We start from the raw sequence: 18,692 nt of genomic DNA on the forward strand, positions 1-18,692 counted from the left end.
CAACATGAGACAACGAGCGCTCCACCAGACGATCCCGCTAAACCAAATACAAAATGTAATTGCTACATTGAAATTAGTCTTTTCTCATCTCCCCTCTCAAGTTACCACACTCCAAAGGGGGTCAGAGCGCAGGGTCAGCCATAGTACAGACAGACAGACAGACAGACAGACAGACAGACAGACAGACAGACAGACAGACTCCAGAGGGGGTCAGAGCACAGGGTCAGCCATAGTACAGACAGACAGACAGACAGACAGACACACTCCAGAGGGGGTCAGAGCGCAGGGTCAGCCATAGTACAGCGCCCCTGGAGCAGTTTGGGGTTAAGTGTCTTGCTCAAGGACACAATGGTAGAGATGGTGGGCACCATAGATGTAATAGCAGCCACCACTAGTTTTACTACTAAAACCCTCTTGTCCGGTGCCGGGGATCCAACCAGAGACCTCATGGTTACTGGGAGCTATTGTTAATTCTAGCGCCCCCTTTGGACTAAAACTGTAGTGTTTTTTCTACACCAGCTGTTGTTCCTGGGTGAGCGTATACCCATGAAAAAGGCATTGACAAAAACTGTTACATGTCATTTATGATCATCACAGGAAAAAATTAGACTGTTTCAGAAATATTTAAAAGTTCCTCGTAGCTTCTTTAACTAAGTATCTTCTGTTTTATTGCAGGTGGTGAAAACAGGAGCCATGTCATTCCCATTGTGTTGGGTTCCATCTTTCTCTTTGGAGTTCTGGTTCTGGTTCTGGTTCTGGTTCTGATGAAAAGAATAAATATTTTTAAGGTACAAAACAGATTCACGCATTAAGGCTTTAAAGGTGCAGTCAGTGTGTAACTTTGGGTGTGTCAGAGAAGTGAAACATTTTCTAAGGTTTATTCTCATAACTGAATAAACAAACTTTCCTCACAGGCAAATGTGATCCCTGGAACACTGTTTGAAGTTAGAAAGCTTCCTGAAAAGTTACTGTCTCACTGTTGTTGTTGTTTACTGCAGCAGAGCCCACAGTTTGGTTTACAAACATATTCTAGTAGGCTATAGTTCCAGGTTCCTAAAAATAATTTTTCTTTGTAGTTATTATGATATAATTATTCAATACTAAGAATTACATGTAGAGAAAATATGTTTTTTGTAAAGTGTGAAAAGGCTCAGCAAATGTAAACAAATCAACCTCACCTGAAACTGCATAGTGCACCTTTAATTAACATTTGAAGCCCTGGTTAAACGACAGTATGTTACTGATCAGTTATGTGTTTATGTGTTTTTACTTTCAGCAGTGTCTAAACAAAGACGGTTGTGAGAAGAAGGAGGATGCTGAGTGCTGAGTGCTGAGGACTTGGGTTGACAACGAGCTGAAGTTTTTTTTTTTTTTTTTTTTTTTTTTTTTTAAGATTATTTAAGAATTGTTGTTTTTATTAGACAGTTTGGAGAGACAGAGGTGAAATGGGGCAGAGAGGGGAATGACATGCAGAGAACGACCCGGGAAGTACCATATGGGAGCTAGACTTCTTCTTTGTGGTGTTTATCTTCGGATGACTTTGTCGGATATGCTAAACTGGTTTAGCGCTTGTGTTCTTTTCTGTTTTGGTGAGTGGAATGTTGTTAACCGGGAACATTGCCAGTAAGCTTTGTCTTGCTGCAGGTCATATGAGGTGCTTTGTGTGAGTGGGTTCTCCCCACTTCCTGCTGACTAGAACTGGGTATTGTATAAAATGTGTTGATATGGCTACATATACCAATCCCTTAACTTCAACCATGAGCCCAAAGCAGCTGCTGTTAATCGGCATACTTCTGCTGCAGATTACTTGCCTCCCTAAATCTCTTCCAGCACTTTTACACATGTTAATGTCAACCGACCAAAAAGTCTCAGGGACGTTTTTTTTTTTCATCTTTTTTTTTTATCATTAATCGTGTGTATCACTCTTCCATCTACTGCTTTACATGTGGGAAGATCTAGAAATGTAAAGATTTGTAAATATATTTATATTATTTTTTACATTCAAGTGCTGAAACCAGTCTTGTATAATGTAATATTCTGTATATCGGTTACATTTTGCACTATAATGTAGTTGTTGGGCACTTTTTTTTTCAATTGTTTGTGTTCATAATTTTGTCAAATTGTATATTTTGATAAGATTATAACAGTATTTCCCTTTGTTGATTATGTGTTACACTATAGTGCCTAAGGAGGAGTTTAGGTGATGATTTGTGTGTGTGTGTGTGTGTGTGTGTGCGTGTGTGTGTGTGTGTGTGTGTGTGTGTGTGTGTGTGTGTGTGTGTGTGTGTGTGTGTGTGTGTGTGTTTTATAAAGGTATAAAGAAATGTCTAAATGAAATGACAAAAGTATTAAAATAAATAAATATATATTTCCTGTGTTTCATCGCGTCACCTCTGTTGACTTGACGTCTCTCCCCTGCTCCATTCACTGCCAGTCACTCTGCAGTCTGCGCGGGGAAACAGCGCCACCGTGCGGCGGATATCTGTCACTGCTGCCTTCAGGGACCGCTCGGAATTAATTATATACATAGAACCTATGATGTACAAATTCATACTAATTTTCTATTTCTATGATGTATACTCATTTATGATATATATATATATATATATATATATATATATATATATATATATATACTAATTTAATCATAAAAGTATGATTAAATGCGCTACAATTAACAAACATGTAAAGTTCCTCATAGCACCTTTTACCAAATCTAATATATTTCATCAGTTTTTAGTGAAGCTAGCGCCCAAGTTTTTCCAGCAGAGAGCAGCAGAGTGCAAGAAGACTAACTGAAGATTACTTTCTCTTGTGTATTATCCCAATATATATATTTTTTTTAACAATTTATTTTAAAAAGTTTCAATAAGGTAAGATAAGTAGTTTTTTTTAATGTTTTCTTGGCTTCTGTGATCAGCTGACGGAAGTGAAACTACATAATTTGACATATAAAACTCATGTCTAAATAAAGGAGCACTTCACCCAAAATGTCAGCAATATGGAAGCAAATTTACTGTATCTCTGTCATTACAAAACAGTTGAATATGTTGTTGTACCATATTGGCTCCGGCCTTCGTTGCAGTGGATCAAATCCGACCCGTGGACCTTTACTGCAGGTCATCCCCCCCCCCCTCTCTCTCTCTCTCTCTCTCTCTCTCTCTCTCTCTCTCTCTCTCTCTCTCTCTCTCTCTCTCTCTCTCTCTCTCTCTCTCTCTCTCTCTCTCTCTCTCTCTCTCTCTCTCTGTCTCCCCATTTCAACTCTGTACTGTCTAATAAAGCTTGAAAATGCCAAAAAAATAAACTTAAAAAAAAAGAACCAAACCGTAACACCGAACCAGACATTAATATTAACTGACTGTATTACACCAAAGCTAGCGACTAAGAAGTGTTCGTATGTACTGTTGGTGAACTGCCCCTTTGTATATACAGCTCTGGAAAAAAATTAAGAGACCACTCCAAATGTTCAGTGTCTCTCGTTTTACTATTTATAGGCATATGTTTGAGTAGAATGAACATTTTGGTTTTATAATATAAACTACTGACAACATTTCTACCAAATTCCCCTCCCAAAATATTGTCATTAAAGAGCATTTCCATTTTATTTTTTATTTTTTTAAGATATTTTTTGGGCATTTTTATGCTTTTATTGATAGTGTAGAGACAGAGTTGAAATGGGGCAGAGAGGGGAGTGACATGCAGAGAACGACCGCGGGCTGGAATCAAACCCGGGTCCGCTGCTGGCCGAGGCCCATGGGGGGGACGCCCTACCAACTAAGCTAAGGGCGCCCCCTAAAGAGCATTTCCATTAAGTAATGTAGAGAAAAAGATTTAAGAAAAATCCAGACTGGTCTCTTAATTATTTCCAGAGCTGTACGTCAGCGAGAAGCTAAGGCCCAAGTGTGTCCAGCAGATAGCAGCAGAGTGCAACAGTTATATGAACTGTGTTACAGGATTCAAACCTTTATTTTCCAGTGTTGGTTGAAGTAAGTTATTTAGAAGTTGAGATTTTTGGTTCAGAGTATTGAAAATAAAACAGCTTTTTAACATTTGTCTCATCCTGCCCGCCACATGTCGTAGTGTCCCTGGGCAAAGAGACACTGAACCCCACATTGCTCCCGATGGTTCAGAGAGCGCCTTGCATGGCAGCTACTGCCATCGGTGTATGAGTGTGTGTATGAATGGGTGAATGTGGTAAGATATGTAAAGCGCTTTGGGGCTGAGAAAATCGGCTACAAAGCGCTATATAAGTCAAGTCCGTAGTCCGTTTACCGTCATCCTGTAGTTTTGCTTCTGTTGCATATGACAACACGCCTATAAAAAAAGCCAAAAATCTCAACTTCTAAATAACTTACTTCAACTAATCTTTCCATAATCATTCACAGTATTCTGAAGGTTATTACTGGAGGATTCTTTCATGTTGTTAATATGTCTGATTTGTGATTCATTTTGTTTGTAAAAATATGCCAAAAAATGTGTTTGTAAAGACCTGAACAAAGCATTTTTGTATATATAAAATTAAAGGCTGTATCCAAAATACATTCTGTAAAAATTAAATAAGGACTTTAACTCATTTGCGATTGAAGTAAAAACAAAAAATGAAGAAATCGGAGACTCGGCATTACAAGAAATTGCATTTATTTGCGTCAAACTGGTCCTTTTAAAAACAACAAGTAATAAAAACTCAAATCTTTTCCAAGACAATTATATCTTAACACCTGGATTGGATACGACATTCATTCATTCAGTCAAAGGCATTTTGATTAAAGTGCATTATGTCGCTCATCTATTATCAAAAAAACCCTTTTTTTATTTCCAGTATAAATGTAGTGAAACAAAACAAATAATAATATGTGTTGTGCCCCTGTGACTTCAATATTCTGCCCTTTTAACCTGAGGAACAATTAAGACATGAATACCTTTAGAAACAGGGCATAACTATTCACACACACATTAACTTAACATGGACATAATCTGAATTTACATCGGACGTTATGGACATGACATTTTTGCCAACATTTTTCCAACCGGACAACTTTTAGTGTTCTTGAATGCCACATCTTAAGGCCGTTACGTGGTGTCAACATGCAAAAGTTTCTTCCAAACCTGAATACAATCAACTGCATTGTTAAAAACCAATCGAAACATGGTAGATTTTGGCTTTTTAGACAGAAAAAAAATGCAGAATTATAAAAATTTTCCCTTCTCTCTCTCTCTCTGTCCCTCTTTCTCTTTCCTCTTGACAATAAAATAATAAATACAGAAGGATGGAAATAAATATACTCCATTTTCAGCTATTCAATCATTCAGGATTAGGGGAAGAGGAGGAGAGATCAAACTCACTTGTGCAAAAATATTCTCTCATTTTCAGGAAACACACAATCATTTATTTTCAACCGATAGACAAACTTTCGTAAAGAGATTGTATTAATGCTTGATATTTGCCGTGTAGCAAAATACTGAGTTTGAGATGAAGAGCTGGTTTGTTTAGTTAAAGATTATGCAACATTTGCAAGATGCCTTCAAATGTCACAGGAAAAAAACTGTACGTTTGCGAAGGGTGGCAAAAATACTAGATGGCAGGAAGAGAGACACGAACAAAAACGAAAAAACAGAAAACTACTTTGGTCCTAGATGTTCTACCGAAGCCATAAAACGGACATGGAAAGAAATTTTACATTTTATATACTGTTTTTTACGTAATTTAAGTTGTTAATTTGTTATAACTAGATAACCAGGCTTGTTTTAAATCATCACTTATATTATACACCGTTATCCAGGGTTAATTCTCATTATCCTAAGACAATTATTTTGAAATCATAAGATAATTTGCCCATCACAACAATAAAAATTATTTTGTAATGCCGAGAACACCAATGTAGTTTTCTCGTGATTTCGAACTAACTGCATCTAATTTTTCAAAGTAATGAGCAGTAGTCAAATCTCGTGATCATATGGGGGGAAAAAAAAAACAGATAAAATAAAATTGCCTTTTTCCATGTCCTTTTAGGGCTTCGGTAGCATCCATTTCAACACTTTTTTAACTTTCGTTGTTAAAACATAAATAGCAGCAGCAACGACTTATCGACTTCTTGAGCTCACAGAGCCAGAAATTCTCCACCAGTGTCTACAACAGTCCTTTCAAAATTCTCTCGACTTTCGTGCGCCGCCATTCACAGAATGAGCAACTCAACGATAGCCCCAAAATAACTTAAAACTACCCCTCAAATTCCCTAGTTTCAGCTGAGGGGAGAAATCGAGGTGCTAGTATTATTAATATGGGTTTTTCTGAGATTTCAAAACTCAACTATACCCCAAAACACATTAAAACTACCCCTCTAATTCCCTAATTTCAGCTCAGGGAGGAATCGAGAGGCTAGCATTTTTCATATTTGGGTTTTTCTGAGGTTTTAAAATGTCCCATGATGAAAATTGAGATGATTGAGGTTGAGTGAGAGTCTTTTTTTTTCTTTTCAGCGTGATTTGACTCCCAGGTGTGTCTTCACTTGTTCGTAGACCACGTAGCTGATGCTCACGGCGGGGATGACTTTCAGGAAGTTGGGGGCCAAGCCGCGGTAAAGACCCGTCGGTCCTTCCGTCTGTAGGATCTGTCTGAAGAGGCCGCTCATCGTTACCTGCTGCGGGCTGCTGGAGAGCGCAGCTGGAAGAGAGAAGAAAGGAAAGAATACAGGGTTAGACTTAAAGGGACACTGTGTAACATTTTAAGTAATTTATTATCTAAAATCAATATCCTCATTCATAAATATGTCCTCATTGGTGTAAAATCACCTCTGCCAATAATCTGAATTATCCTCCCGAGCGGATAATTACAAATATTAATATTACATTTTGTACATTGAGCAGGCAAGTCTTCCATTTTTTTGGAATGTCATCAGGTGCATTGTTTAGAATTTAGAATTGTTCTTGAAGGCCACTGTAGCTTCTGTTATTATTCTAAAGGGGTGGGGTTACCCAGGGAGCGTTGAATTCTAGAACTTTCTTGATGATGTCATATTACACACTGCCCCTTTAAGCACTAATACCGTTTTTTTGTAATACAACCAAAACTTTATTATTTTTTAAATAACGCATACGCAATCCCGTATGTGTCAAAACAGCAAATTACATTTTTGCACTGAATACTATATACACTTTTATTTCTGAAGACTTTTCTGTTTCCATTTTAACCTGTAATTCTTATTTTATTTAAATGTTTTATTCACTCGCTTTTCTAATGTGTATTGTGTTTTTTTAATCTTGCCCCTGTAAAGCACTTTGAATGGCCTTGTGTCTGAATTGTGCTATTGAAATAAACTTGCCTTGCCTTCTAATGGTTTCATGGACAAAGCTTTTGGCCTAAGCAACATTGTCTAATGTTAAACTTATTGCAATTTTTTTTTTATTGTGTTCAAATTAATTTGTGCTCTAAATGTTTATGGCAATTCGACCTTTAATCGTATGAGGTAATTCTCTTCCTTTTTATTGGCCAATAGAAATGGCTCATCACTCTTTGTACAGAGGTATGAGGAATACTCCCTGGCCACAGAAAGTTTAATTAGGCGTGGCCCCTTTAGCGCTAGTGAGGCATTCATTTGAAATGCAGCTACTCCTTAAAGACATCTTAAAGGTGCAGTGTGTAATATGAAATCATCAAGAAAGTTCTACAAAGTTCTAGAATGCAACACTCCCTGGGTAACCCCAACCCTTTAGAATAATAACAGAAGCTACAGTGGCCTTCAAGGACAAGAGCAATTCTAAATTCTGAACAATGCACCTGATGACATTCCAACTAGGACACTTTCAAGATGGCGGCACTAGGCCTTGGTCCAAAATATGCAGAAATATGGACATATATGAGACCCTTTCTAAGGGAAAAATAAATAATTCAAAACATTTTTTTCAGCTATTATGCACTAAATTAAATGTACTTATGGATATTATAATTACTTTCTACAAAATCTGCTAGGAAATAAAACCCCAAATTCTACACACTGCAGGTTTAAAGACATCTTAAGTATTTAGACAAGTCATATCTACACATTCGAACCAGTACTAAATGCCTGTGTAAGCCTCATTTGTTAGACATCATGATTTGAGTGCTCACCTTGTGCTTGCATGCGTGTGCGGACGAGAGCGAGGGGATAGCTGGCCAGTTGACCACATGTACTGGACACGGTGCCACAGGCCAAGAGCACACACACTCCGGGGTTTGATCCGCTGGTTCCGTACTGCTGCAAGTAGCTGTTCTTAAGAGTCTGGGGACAGAAATAAAGACCAATATGAGCAAAAAGGGCAAATTACATACACTATATAGTTGTGAATTCTGCTTTTTTTTGTACCTCTTATTTTCAAACATTTTAGAGTCCGATTGACTGAATTACATATGGTTATCTTATGGTTATGGTTATCCATAGAAAAATAATGCTATAATATAAAAGTGCAATTTTTAAAATGTCGCCCAAATAAATACTGCATTATTGAACAAACTGATTGTATTGGAAAAGAAAAAAGAAAATAATAATAATAAATTTAAATCTAAATTTTTATACATTTTTTTAAAGACTTTATTTTTGGGATTTAAATAAATAAATAAAAATGTAATAGAAAATCAAGCCGTCTCACCTCGTATATAGCCAGGTCTATGCCGGCGTAGGGGATGATGCCCAACATGTTTGGGACGTAGCCTTTGTAGAAAGCCTTCAGTCCTTCCCTTCTGAAGATCTGCTTGGCACAGTCCGAGATGCCCGAGTACTGACCCGTCGTTCTGAGAGCTAGACGCGTTTTCAAGACCTGCGGACACATACAGGGAAATGTTACGAGATGCAATTTAAGCAGAAAAGTTTTTAGTAGAGCTGCAACGATTAATCGACGAATAGATTATTAAAATAATCGGCAACAATTTTGATAATCGATTAATCGTTTCAAGTAATTTTTTAATAAAAAAAAAATTCTGAATTCTCTGATTTCAGCTTCTCAAATGTGAATATTTTCTGGTTTCTTTAATCCTATTATGACAGTAACCTGAAATATCTTTGTGTTTTGGACATTACATTATTTGATGTAATATTAAATAAACCTCCAACCTTTTCATTTCTTTACTATACGCTTAATTATTTTAACTTAATTTTTTAATTTTTATTTTTTTTAAACTATGCTTAATTTTTAAACATTGTATAAACATTTGTTTTAATTATTATATTTGGTTAACTAACTAACTAACTATAAGCATGTATTCACCTCCATGGGGTAGATGGTGCTCTGAGCGATGACTCCGGCTAAAGAACCGGCTACAAACCGCTCCAGGATCGTCAGAGTTTTGTTCTCGCTGCCGATCAAACGCTTGATCTGGAAAAAGACGAGAGAGGGAAAAAAAAAAAATACATTTAGTGAATGAACATTAATACCAACAAGCCACAAATAAGTAGTTAGAGCACAGGGGGACATACAGTGGTCATTTCGATAACAAACTATGAACAATGTTGTCAAGAAACTTTTTCTCATGACTTAGTTAAGGTAAAAATAGATTTTTGTGATAAAACTGAGATGAAATTACAGTTTAGTTTTTGTTAACGAGACTAAAATGTAAGTGGTCGGCTATTGGACATTCAAAACGCAGGAAAAACCCCACAATTTAGTTGAACATTGAAATTAAGTTGACTAATGTAACGACTTTAACCTGACTAAAACCTATGAAAAAAAAATATATATTTTCATCTCAAGACTAAAATTGAAATCTTAAAATGCTCCATCCATATGTAACACTGTAGGGTCCCTCTTCGTACCTGCTCATAAGCCATGAACTTGAGCGCGGTCTCTGGGGCGATCTTGATTACGTTGACCCCGTTTCCTCTCCATAGCGACCGCGTCCCACCTTCCTTTATCATCTGCATGAAACCCGACATGATGCACATGTTGTTGGTTCTGGATCCATACACCTGGGGAGACAAGGGAATTTAAAAATGTTAATTAATTAAATGAAAATTATTTATTTTAGACTTTCAAGTAGGTACACAGCTATGAAAAATTTTAAGCAAACAAGAAATATTTTTAAAAATAAACTTGTGTAATTTTTCTTTTTCGAAAAAAGAAATAAAATAATAATTAAATAAAAATATATACATTTATATTTTCAATTCTAAAGCAATCTGACTTTAATAAATACATAGGATGCCAGTTAAATCGTTTGGGGTTGAACTTGGCATGGTGTAATGTTGGGTCACGATTTCTCTTGGCCCAAAAAAATATTTGTTCAAAAGAAATCACTAACAAATCCTTCCTAATAAGGTGGGGTTCAAAGTCGACGTTTACCCCATGACGACTGACGTAAATCGGGGGCGAACTGACACAGATCCCGAGTGTGTGAGTGTGTGTGTGATCAGTTTAGACCTCTGTACTTTTGATGATGAAGGCAATTACGTGTGTTAAGGGTGTGTGGATGAGAGGTGAGCTAGGATTGGTTGACATAATGGTCTGCTACGTACACACACACACACACACACACACACACACACACACACTATTAACTATTAACTAGTTCATGGCTGTTACCCAATTTGAAGCAACTTCTTTTTATCATGAGACAGTTTCCATGGTTATGTAATATCTGCTGTAAACTGGGTCGTGTCGCCCACCAGTGATAATTCTCTTGAGATAATGAGTTCCCCACAACTAGTCGGAGCCCCTAGGAGGCAATATATTTTTATTTTTTAAATTGGGCTATAATAGATGTTTTCAATAATTTTTCATAATTCATTTACAACAAATTAAGCAGTGTCTGCATAATGTTTTTTTTTTTTTTTTTTACAAATTTTAACAAATACACTGCATAATGTATACATTTTTTTTTTTAAGCGTTTTAAGTGTTAGACATGTTACAGTAATAGGCATGAACAGACAGAAACAATAGTCAGCAAGTGTCCATCCCCAAATTGTTGCTGTAACAGTTATATTTTTAACTGAACAGCGACCGTCGGTGGAAGATTTCATGTAGGCTTCCTGTTGACCGTTCACTGCCACAGAAGGGCATGCACGGCTTCGATGTAGCCAAAATGTATACATGTTCAAACGATTGTCTGGAACTGTGGAACTGGGCTGCTGAATGTCTTGTAAGTAAAATAGATTTTTAATCTCAATGGAGACTTCTCCTGGTTAAATAAAATAAATAAAAGCTACAACACATTTTGATCGATATTCTTGAGCCATCTTTACCTGCATCATGACCTTGAGTGTCAAATTTGGTTCTCATAAATGTTTCCCTAAATATTTTTTCAAATGCATTTTTAACAAATACACTGATTGCACCATCACTGCATTATGTAGAATGCTAGTACACCTTTTGATTGATTGCTTGCTTAATTCTTGAGCCATCGTTACCTGCATGAAGACCTTGAGTCTGTCCAGGGGAGCAGTGAAGGATCTAGACACAACTCCGGCTCCTCCGCCCGCGACGAGATGCCTCCACCACATGCCCGTCTGTCTCTCCTCCACCGAGAACTCATCAGGAACCATCAAGTTCTCCCCAACGTCGAATATCTGGTAGGAAGGAAAGAGCTAAAATATGAGAAATTTAAAAGACTGTAATCATATGTATTGACTAGGGCTGGGTATCGTCAAGGACTTCGCGATACACTGGTCACAATACGATATATTGCGTATCTTGATATATCACGATATATTGCGATATTCCATAAACAAGTTGCCTTGTTGTTTTTTTATTATACTTTTTTTTATTAATTAAAAGTGTATTTATTAAATCAGTATGAACTGGATTTATTAATTAAGACTTGAGGCTTTTTATTCACTTAAATAGCTTTTTTAACCCCATTTATTAGTCTCCTTTCGTAGCCAGTAAGGCCTCCAACATGAGACCAGTTGTTAATGTTAGCAGCGCATGATGGTGGGGCCTCTTTGCGACAGATACAGTTACAGTCAAACCAGCGTGAACGTCACTGAGCACTAGGTATGTCCTTTCCCGCTCGAACGCCCCTGTCTCTGTGTGTGTGTGTGTGTGTGTGTGTGTGTGTGTGTGTGTGTGTGTGTGTGTGTGTGTGTGTGTGTGTGTGTGTGTGTGTGTGTGTGTGTGTGTGTGTGTGTGTGTGTGTGTGTGTGTGTGGTCAAAAGCTTCTACTGATTTCAGCAGCTTATCATATGAACAGACTGTACAGCTTTGAAATATGAGACATTAATTTTTTATGGCTCTCCACGTGGTCAAACATAAGGTTCAAGTCCGTTTTGGGAGACTTGTTAGGACATATTATGTAACCATCTGGGTCAAGGGAAGAAAGATGAGATGGGGGACAGCTTAGGATGTCTGCTGCAGTCTTAGGCTGCCTAGGTAGAAAGGTTAGGAATCTATGGAACTTTTCACCCAGGAGACAAGGTAACTGCTACTGTATAAATATATATTTAAGGCTCTAGGGGTGTGTGTGTGAGAGAGAGAGAGTCAAGGTAACCCCAAGTCTTTATAAATAAAATATAGGCTATAGTTTAATCTGTGTGTGTGAGTGTCCCCGCCAATTTTCAAAGACTTTTAATTGGCGCAACCTTTAAATATCTCCCCCCACTCGCCAAGAGCACAATGTTCTCTTGAAGGAGGTTGCGTTAAATTACTTCACACCACCACCTGCCACTCTGCCTGGCTTCCTGCGCTACTTTTACACAACACCCACTAACTAGCTAAACAAAGGGCCAAATCCTCCCGCCATAATCCCTCCTTGAAAATGAACCATTTCCCCTTGTAGACTAATTGAGCTAAATTGATGACGCAGGACTTGTTCCAGTGCACCACTTGCTGTTTAATTAACCCCGATTTCCGCCCTTTAAAAAAGTAGGACGCTACAACGCCAAATGCACTTTGAGTGGCTAGATCATCAGCTTGAGTAATCACATTATCAGACTGGGGTTGGCCTGATAACTTTATCACATCCGAGTTGCAATAGGACATCGGATCTGGGAGAAATTTCGTAACAGCAATTTGTGTGGAAATGTTCAAGTGATTTCAACATAGCTTTGGGTTAAGGCATACTAAGTGATTTAGACATTTCCTCATTAGGGTCCCTAGTGTGTGAATAGTAGTATTGTTACAGGCCTGTCAAACTTTTCTGTTCCCTTCAGTGGTTAAAATGTCTAATGTTTGTGTGATTTGTATCGTCAAAATGTAAACTGCATCACCCCATTAAATATAGCTTCTAGCTTATGCTGAAACTAAGGGGGAAGTAAACAAACTAACAAACAAACTCACCGTAGAGTGTTTCCAGTAGAGGATGATCTCTGGCTTTTCCTCCACGGGGAAGTTGCTCCAGTCTTTACTGCCGATGGTTATCATTCCACTCTTGTCCATGCTTTAAATAAGGAAAAAATATGATAAATTTAAGCAGGATTTTACATTACATTATGTGTCATTCAGCAGACAATTTTATCCAAAGCGACTTACAACTGGAGAACACATTCATACACCGATAGCAGCAGCAGCTACCACGCAGGGTGCAAGCTAACTATCAGGAGACATTTAGTGTTCAGTGTCTCTTTGCCCAGGGACACTTCTTTAGCCTAGCATAGATGTAGCATATGTTTTGTTGGTAACATATTAAAGCCCCTTAATCCAACAATTTAACATTGAAAGTGTAAATTACCTCTGAAGAGCTTTCTCCGCTTGCTGTGGGGAAATATGAACTCCAAGGTCCTGAAGAGACTGTAAGAACTCCTTAGGATCAACACGCCCTTCAAAATAAAACGAAACAAATTAAGACACGTTTTTCATATTGTGAGATCAAAAGGGGTTAAAGGATTACAAAAGTTGCATACTTCTTCCTACTGCTTTTCAGGCATATCAATCAATTGAATATGTAATTTTTGGAAATAATTTGAACATCGTCTTTCTTTATTGTATTTTCATGCTTTTCATTTAGTTTTTTATTTTGATATGTCCAAAATTTATTTAATCAACCAATCAGAAATGAAACTGCGAAACGACAGACACAAAATGAAACATATTGAAACACAAAATGGCGGCATCATACCTGCATTTGTCCCTTCTAGACTTTGCACGACGAACTTGAGGTCTTTCTCGTAGTCCTGAAGGTAATGGACAAACTGCTCAAAGTCCAGCTGAGGGTCAGACTCACTTTCTTCACGTTTTGAAGTTTTCTGCAATTAAAAAAAGACACACAGACACAAGGCAGTTAGACAATGTGCTACGTTTTAATAGGACTGGGGCTACTACACTATCAACCACCCCCCCCAAAAAAAATTTCATCACAATCTTGGTTCATTTATCTATATACGTTAACGTTTTAAAGTTGTCTGAAAAAAAAAAAAAAAAAGACAGACAAGCAGTTAGACAATGTAGAACGTTTTAGTAATAAGTTGCTTGAAAAAAATCATGATATTGGGTTAATTTATCTCTTTATAAAATTAATTTCTTATTTCTAATATAGTACAGCATTAGACCATCTGCGTATCTCATATTCCCCTTTGCATAAACATTATGCTGCCTGCCGTCTTCTCTGCTTCAGAAATAAGATATATTTTTGAGATATTGTAACTTGTCAGAGCTACAAGAATTGCATGAGAAAATTGGGATCTCAATTCTGAAGGGAAGAAAATTGTGCATCCTTATGGAGGGACTTCAAATTTTAAAATCAACACAGATGCAAATATGACGTGGTGTTTAAATATTTTTTATACTCGTTGACATTCATAGATATAATAACTTGCCAGGGCCACAAGAATAATGGTCTCAAATTGTATTACTTTATTTATGCTCGAGGCATCAATTTAGGGGTGATTCTGAAGCCATATTGTGGTCTAATTAAGTAAAATGTTAAAATCAACACGGATGCAAATTAATATGACGTGGCATTGAATTTTCTTAACACTTTCAGTAGCTGATGACATTTTGTAGAGGAATGCAAACGAGTCACATATGTGTACAGTGTCTTACTCAACAGGTACATCCAGTTCTGCTTATGTACTCTATGCAAGTGTCTAGATGCCAATGTTGTCAGGTTGAATAAATCTCAACTGGAGGAGACTTTTAAAATATGCATTTTGCGGCTTGCGTTTCATGGCCTTGAACAAGAGAAAGATAACTCTCCCGACTCAATGGCCTATTCGCTAAGCTGTACTGTCCCCCCCCCCCCACACACACACACAGACAGAGGTTAGCTTGAGTGACGTGCGTTTCTCTCAGGATATTAGGTCGAAAGGAACACCATTAGTTTATCCCTGACCTCCACTAGTAGCCAACCACAGACTGCCTTAAACCAGTTCAGGCTAAAACAGGATGAGGACACTTGCTGATATGTGACACTGTGCAAACATTGCTAGTAGCATGTGATAGACAGAGTGATGCAAAGTTATGCTACTCAGAAGGGTATCACAGAATCCAGTACACCCCCCCCCCCCCTCCCCTCCCCAATACAGCTACTATTCAAATACTACGCACTAGAGAAAATAAAATGTGACGTATACAGTATGGATTCAGATGTACAGTATGGTTTTTAAGAGAAATGCGATGTCACAACTTTCTAACTTATTACTTAAAATATAATATAGAAAATAAATTATACAAAGTTATGCCACTGATCGGGTATTCCAGAATGCAATCCCCCACCAAACAGCTACAATTCAAATACTACGCACTAGGGGGTGAAAAAATCATATACAGTATGGATTAAGGGGAAATGCGATGTCACAATGTTCTAATTTATTGCTTCATTTGTAAAAAAAAAATTATAAAAAAAAAACATTAAATTATACAAAGTTATGCCACTCAGAAAGGTATTCCCATCGATATCAATACAATGCCACACTAAAATACTAAGCACTAGAGAGAAAATGTGTGACGTACTACAGCATGCCTTAAGAAAAATTTGCACACTAAAATGCAAAATAATCCACACTAAAATACTAACGCAATAGAGAAAAAAAATTGGCATGCAATCTAGTACGGTTTTAAAATAAATGCAATGTCACAATTCTCTAACTTACCCTTACAAGTGTGTGCAGTTTGGCATTTTTTTTCTATTATTGAATTCGTTTGCTACTTGTTTTGTCCTGCGTATTATTTGAGTCGCTAAGTCTATTGGGAGGGAACATGCTGCACGGTTATTCAGCTATGCAAATAAAGATTTTTTTTTTGTGCCATTTATGCACTTGCTACAAAAATCTAATAATTGGCCCATCCATGCCTTACCTATCTAGCTTTGCAACTATTTCTTAGCACCAAACTATCTTTTTGTGCATCCATCCATCCATCTATCTATCTATCTATCTATCTATCCATCCATCCATCCATATATCAATCTATTTGCAAATGGAAGTCCCAACCCAAAAAGTAATAATAAAAAAAGTGTTTCGGTTATTTAAGATTTTTTCCTTTTATGACTCAGAAAATGCACTGACCAGATATGAACACGTTTCCCTTTTTGGCAGACAAGTTTACTGGCAGCAGCACACAATGACCTCAGAATTCAATCCACATAAAAACTGTGTCTCTCTCTCATATTCTCTTATTCTACTCAATATTTTTTATCGTTCCGATTGCACTGTGGGCCGGTGATAAACGCCATTTCGATTCTGATGTATATCTTGTATCAGAAGTTCAGAACTGACGTGAAAAAAAACTTTGCTTGACCAAAAAGCAGAAAAATTCCTTTCTAAGGTGGAATTCCTCAATTCCAATGAATGAGTGACGCGGTAGATTGGTACAGCCGCCCACGCGCCCGTTCACTCTTTCAACTTTATCGCATTAAATACACACGAAAACCTAAATTAAGTGCATCTAAACTAAAGATAAGTTAACATTGTATATAAAGTTAAAAGAAATGTATGCATAAATGGGCATAAACTCTCACGTGGAGACTTTGCCGGTTTTGCGGCCTAGTCGTAAAGGCTTTTACAACCGCCCAGAATTTTTAAAAACAGCTTAAAAAACACAAAAGTAGGTTATTATCAAAGCTGAAGACATTTAAACATTTAAAATGGCATAATAAAGTTAGCGCCTTACCTTTCGCCATCTTTGGTAGGTTAGAAACTCCTCGGAAGGCAGCAAAACGCTCAATTTGTTAAAGAGCGATTTCAGCTCCGTTGGAAGTCCGTTAGATTCGAAATATTCCACTTCAACCTGGTCCGAGTTGGACACGGGCACGTAAAGGCACAAACCGAGCATGTTTGGGTGGCGGGTAATTTAATAAGAAACAAGAATAAATATAAATATAATAAATACGACACTGCGATGTGTCTCCTTTCCTCGACAGCGTGAAACTGAAACACCGGTGAGGAAACGCCGGCTTCTAGTTCTAGAGAAGGCCGCGCCCCTTACGGGAATGGATCCACGTCATTGGTTGTGCAAACATTCTTTTTTACTATCGACCAATCAGAGACGCCGCCCATTGACGGTGCTTGCTTGGTCCCGCCCATCTTCTGACGCACTGATAGTGGGAGAAGAGCCAACCAATCATGTGGCTCCTTTCATGCAGCTTGGGTAAAATTGACCAATCATGTTCCTTCTTTGATTCAAACATGTGCCATAAGGCTTCAAGCGGGAATACAGCATCCGTTCGCCTTAAAGTTCTAGAATGCAACAAAACATGCACATATTAAGAATAATTGAAAATATATCAAATAAAGCTTGAAGGCTTAAAAAGGATACTACATTTTACCATGTGTGATGTCACACATGGTAAACTAGGGTTAGACAGGGAAGCCATAAAACACTCGTTCTGCCTTTTCTCAGGCTAGGATGAACCGATTTCTAAATTCTTTGCACATTTATACTACATAGGATCTCAGAGTTCAACACACCTTCATATGTCCACCAGTGAAGTAGGTATTTAGATGCAGTGTGTAATATGACATCATCAAGAAAGTTCTAGAAAGTCCTATAATGCAACGCTCCCTGGGTAACCCCACCCCTTTAGAATAATAACAGAAGCTACAGTGGCCTTCAAGGACAAGAACAATTCTAAATTCTAAACAATGCACCTGATGGCATTCCAACCAACATGGATGCCTCCATAAGACTTGCCTGCTCAATGTTCAAAATGTTATTAGGGGGCCAAGCCCGAGAAGGGCCTGGGACCGCGTTTTGCAGATCCCGAGTCGCGTGGGAGGCTTGGCCCCCGGTCACAACTGCTTGCAGTTCTAGTATTAATATTTGTAATTCTACGCTCAGGAGGATAATTCAGATTATTGGCAGAGGTGATTTTACACCAATGAGGACATATTTATGAATGAGGATATTGATTTTAGTTAATAAATTACTTAAAATGTTACACAGAGTCCCTTTAAAGGTGCAGTGTGTCATATGACATCATCAAGAAAGTTCTAGAAAATTCTAGAAAGTTCTAGAATGCAACGCTCCCTGGGTAACCCCAACCCTTTTGAATAATAACAGAAGCTACAGTGGCCTTCAAGGACAAGAACAATTCTCAATTCTGAACAATGCACCTGATGACATTCCAACCATGATGCTTCCAACATGGCGGCGCCAAGGCCTTGGTCCAAGGTATGGAGAAATATGGACATATATGAGACCCTTTCTAAGGGAAAAATAAATAATTCTACAAATGTTTTTCAGCTATTATGCACTAAATTAAACGTACTTATGGATATTATAATTATTTTCTACAAAGTCTGCTAGGAAATAAAACCCAAAATTCTACACACCGCCTTAAAGATTACATTTATTG

At 37.6% G+C, this 18,692-nt stretch overlaps 1 protein-coding gene across 1 annotated transcript; it reads right to left on the reverse strand.

Moving 5' to 3' along the window:
- Nucleotides 1-4,621: 4,621 nt before the first annotated feature.
- On the reverse strand, nucleotides 4,622-17,247 carry slc25a25a (solute carrier family 25 member 25a). Its single transcript, XM_080049496.1, has 10 exons — nucleotides 17,009-17,247; nucleotides 14,019-14,145; nucleotides 13,632-13,719; nucleotides 13,241-13,340; nucleotides 11,374-11,532; nucleotides 9,783-9,935; nucleotides 9,238-9,345; nucleotides 8,623-8,790; nucleotides 8,105-8,255; nucleotides 4,622-6,661 (listed from the first exon to the last, which is right to left on the reverse strand). Exons 1-10 carry the CDS (start codon nucleotides 17,168-17,170, stop codon nucleotides 6,474-6,476), a joined length of 1,404 nt encoding a protein of 467 aa, XP_079905622.1. The 5' UTR covers nucleotides 17,171-17,247; the 3' UTR covers nucleotides 4,622-6,473.
- Between the last annotated feature and the right edge of the window lie 1,445 nt (nucleotides 17,248-18,692).

The sequence above is a fragment of the Ammodytes marinus genome (genome assembly GCF_949987685.1).
Source record: "Ammodytes marinus genome assembly, chromosome: 2".
In the NCBI taxonomy this organism is placed as follows: Eukaryota; Metazoa; Chordata; class Actinopteri; order Uranoscopiformes; family Ammodytidae; genus Ammodytes; species Ammodytes marinus.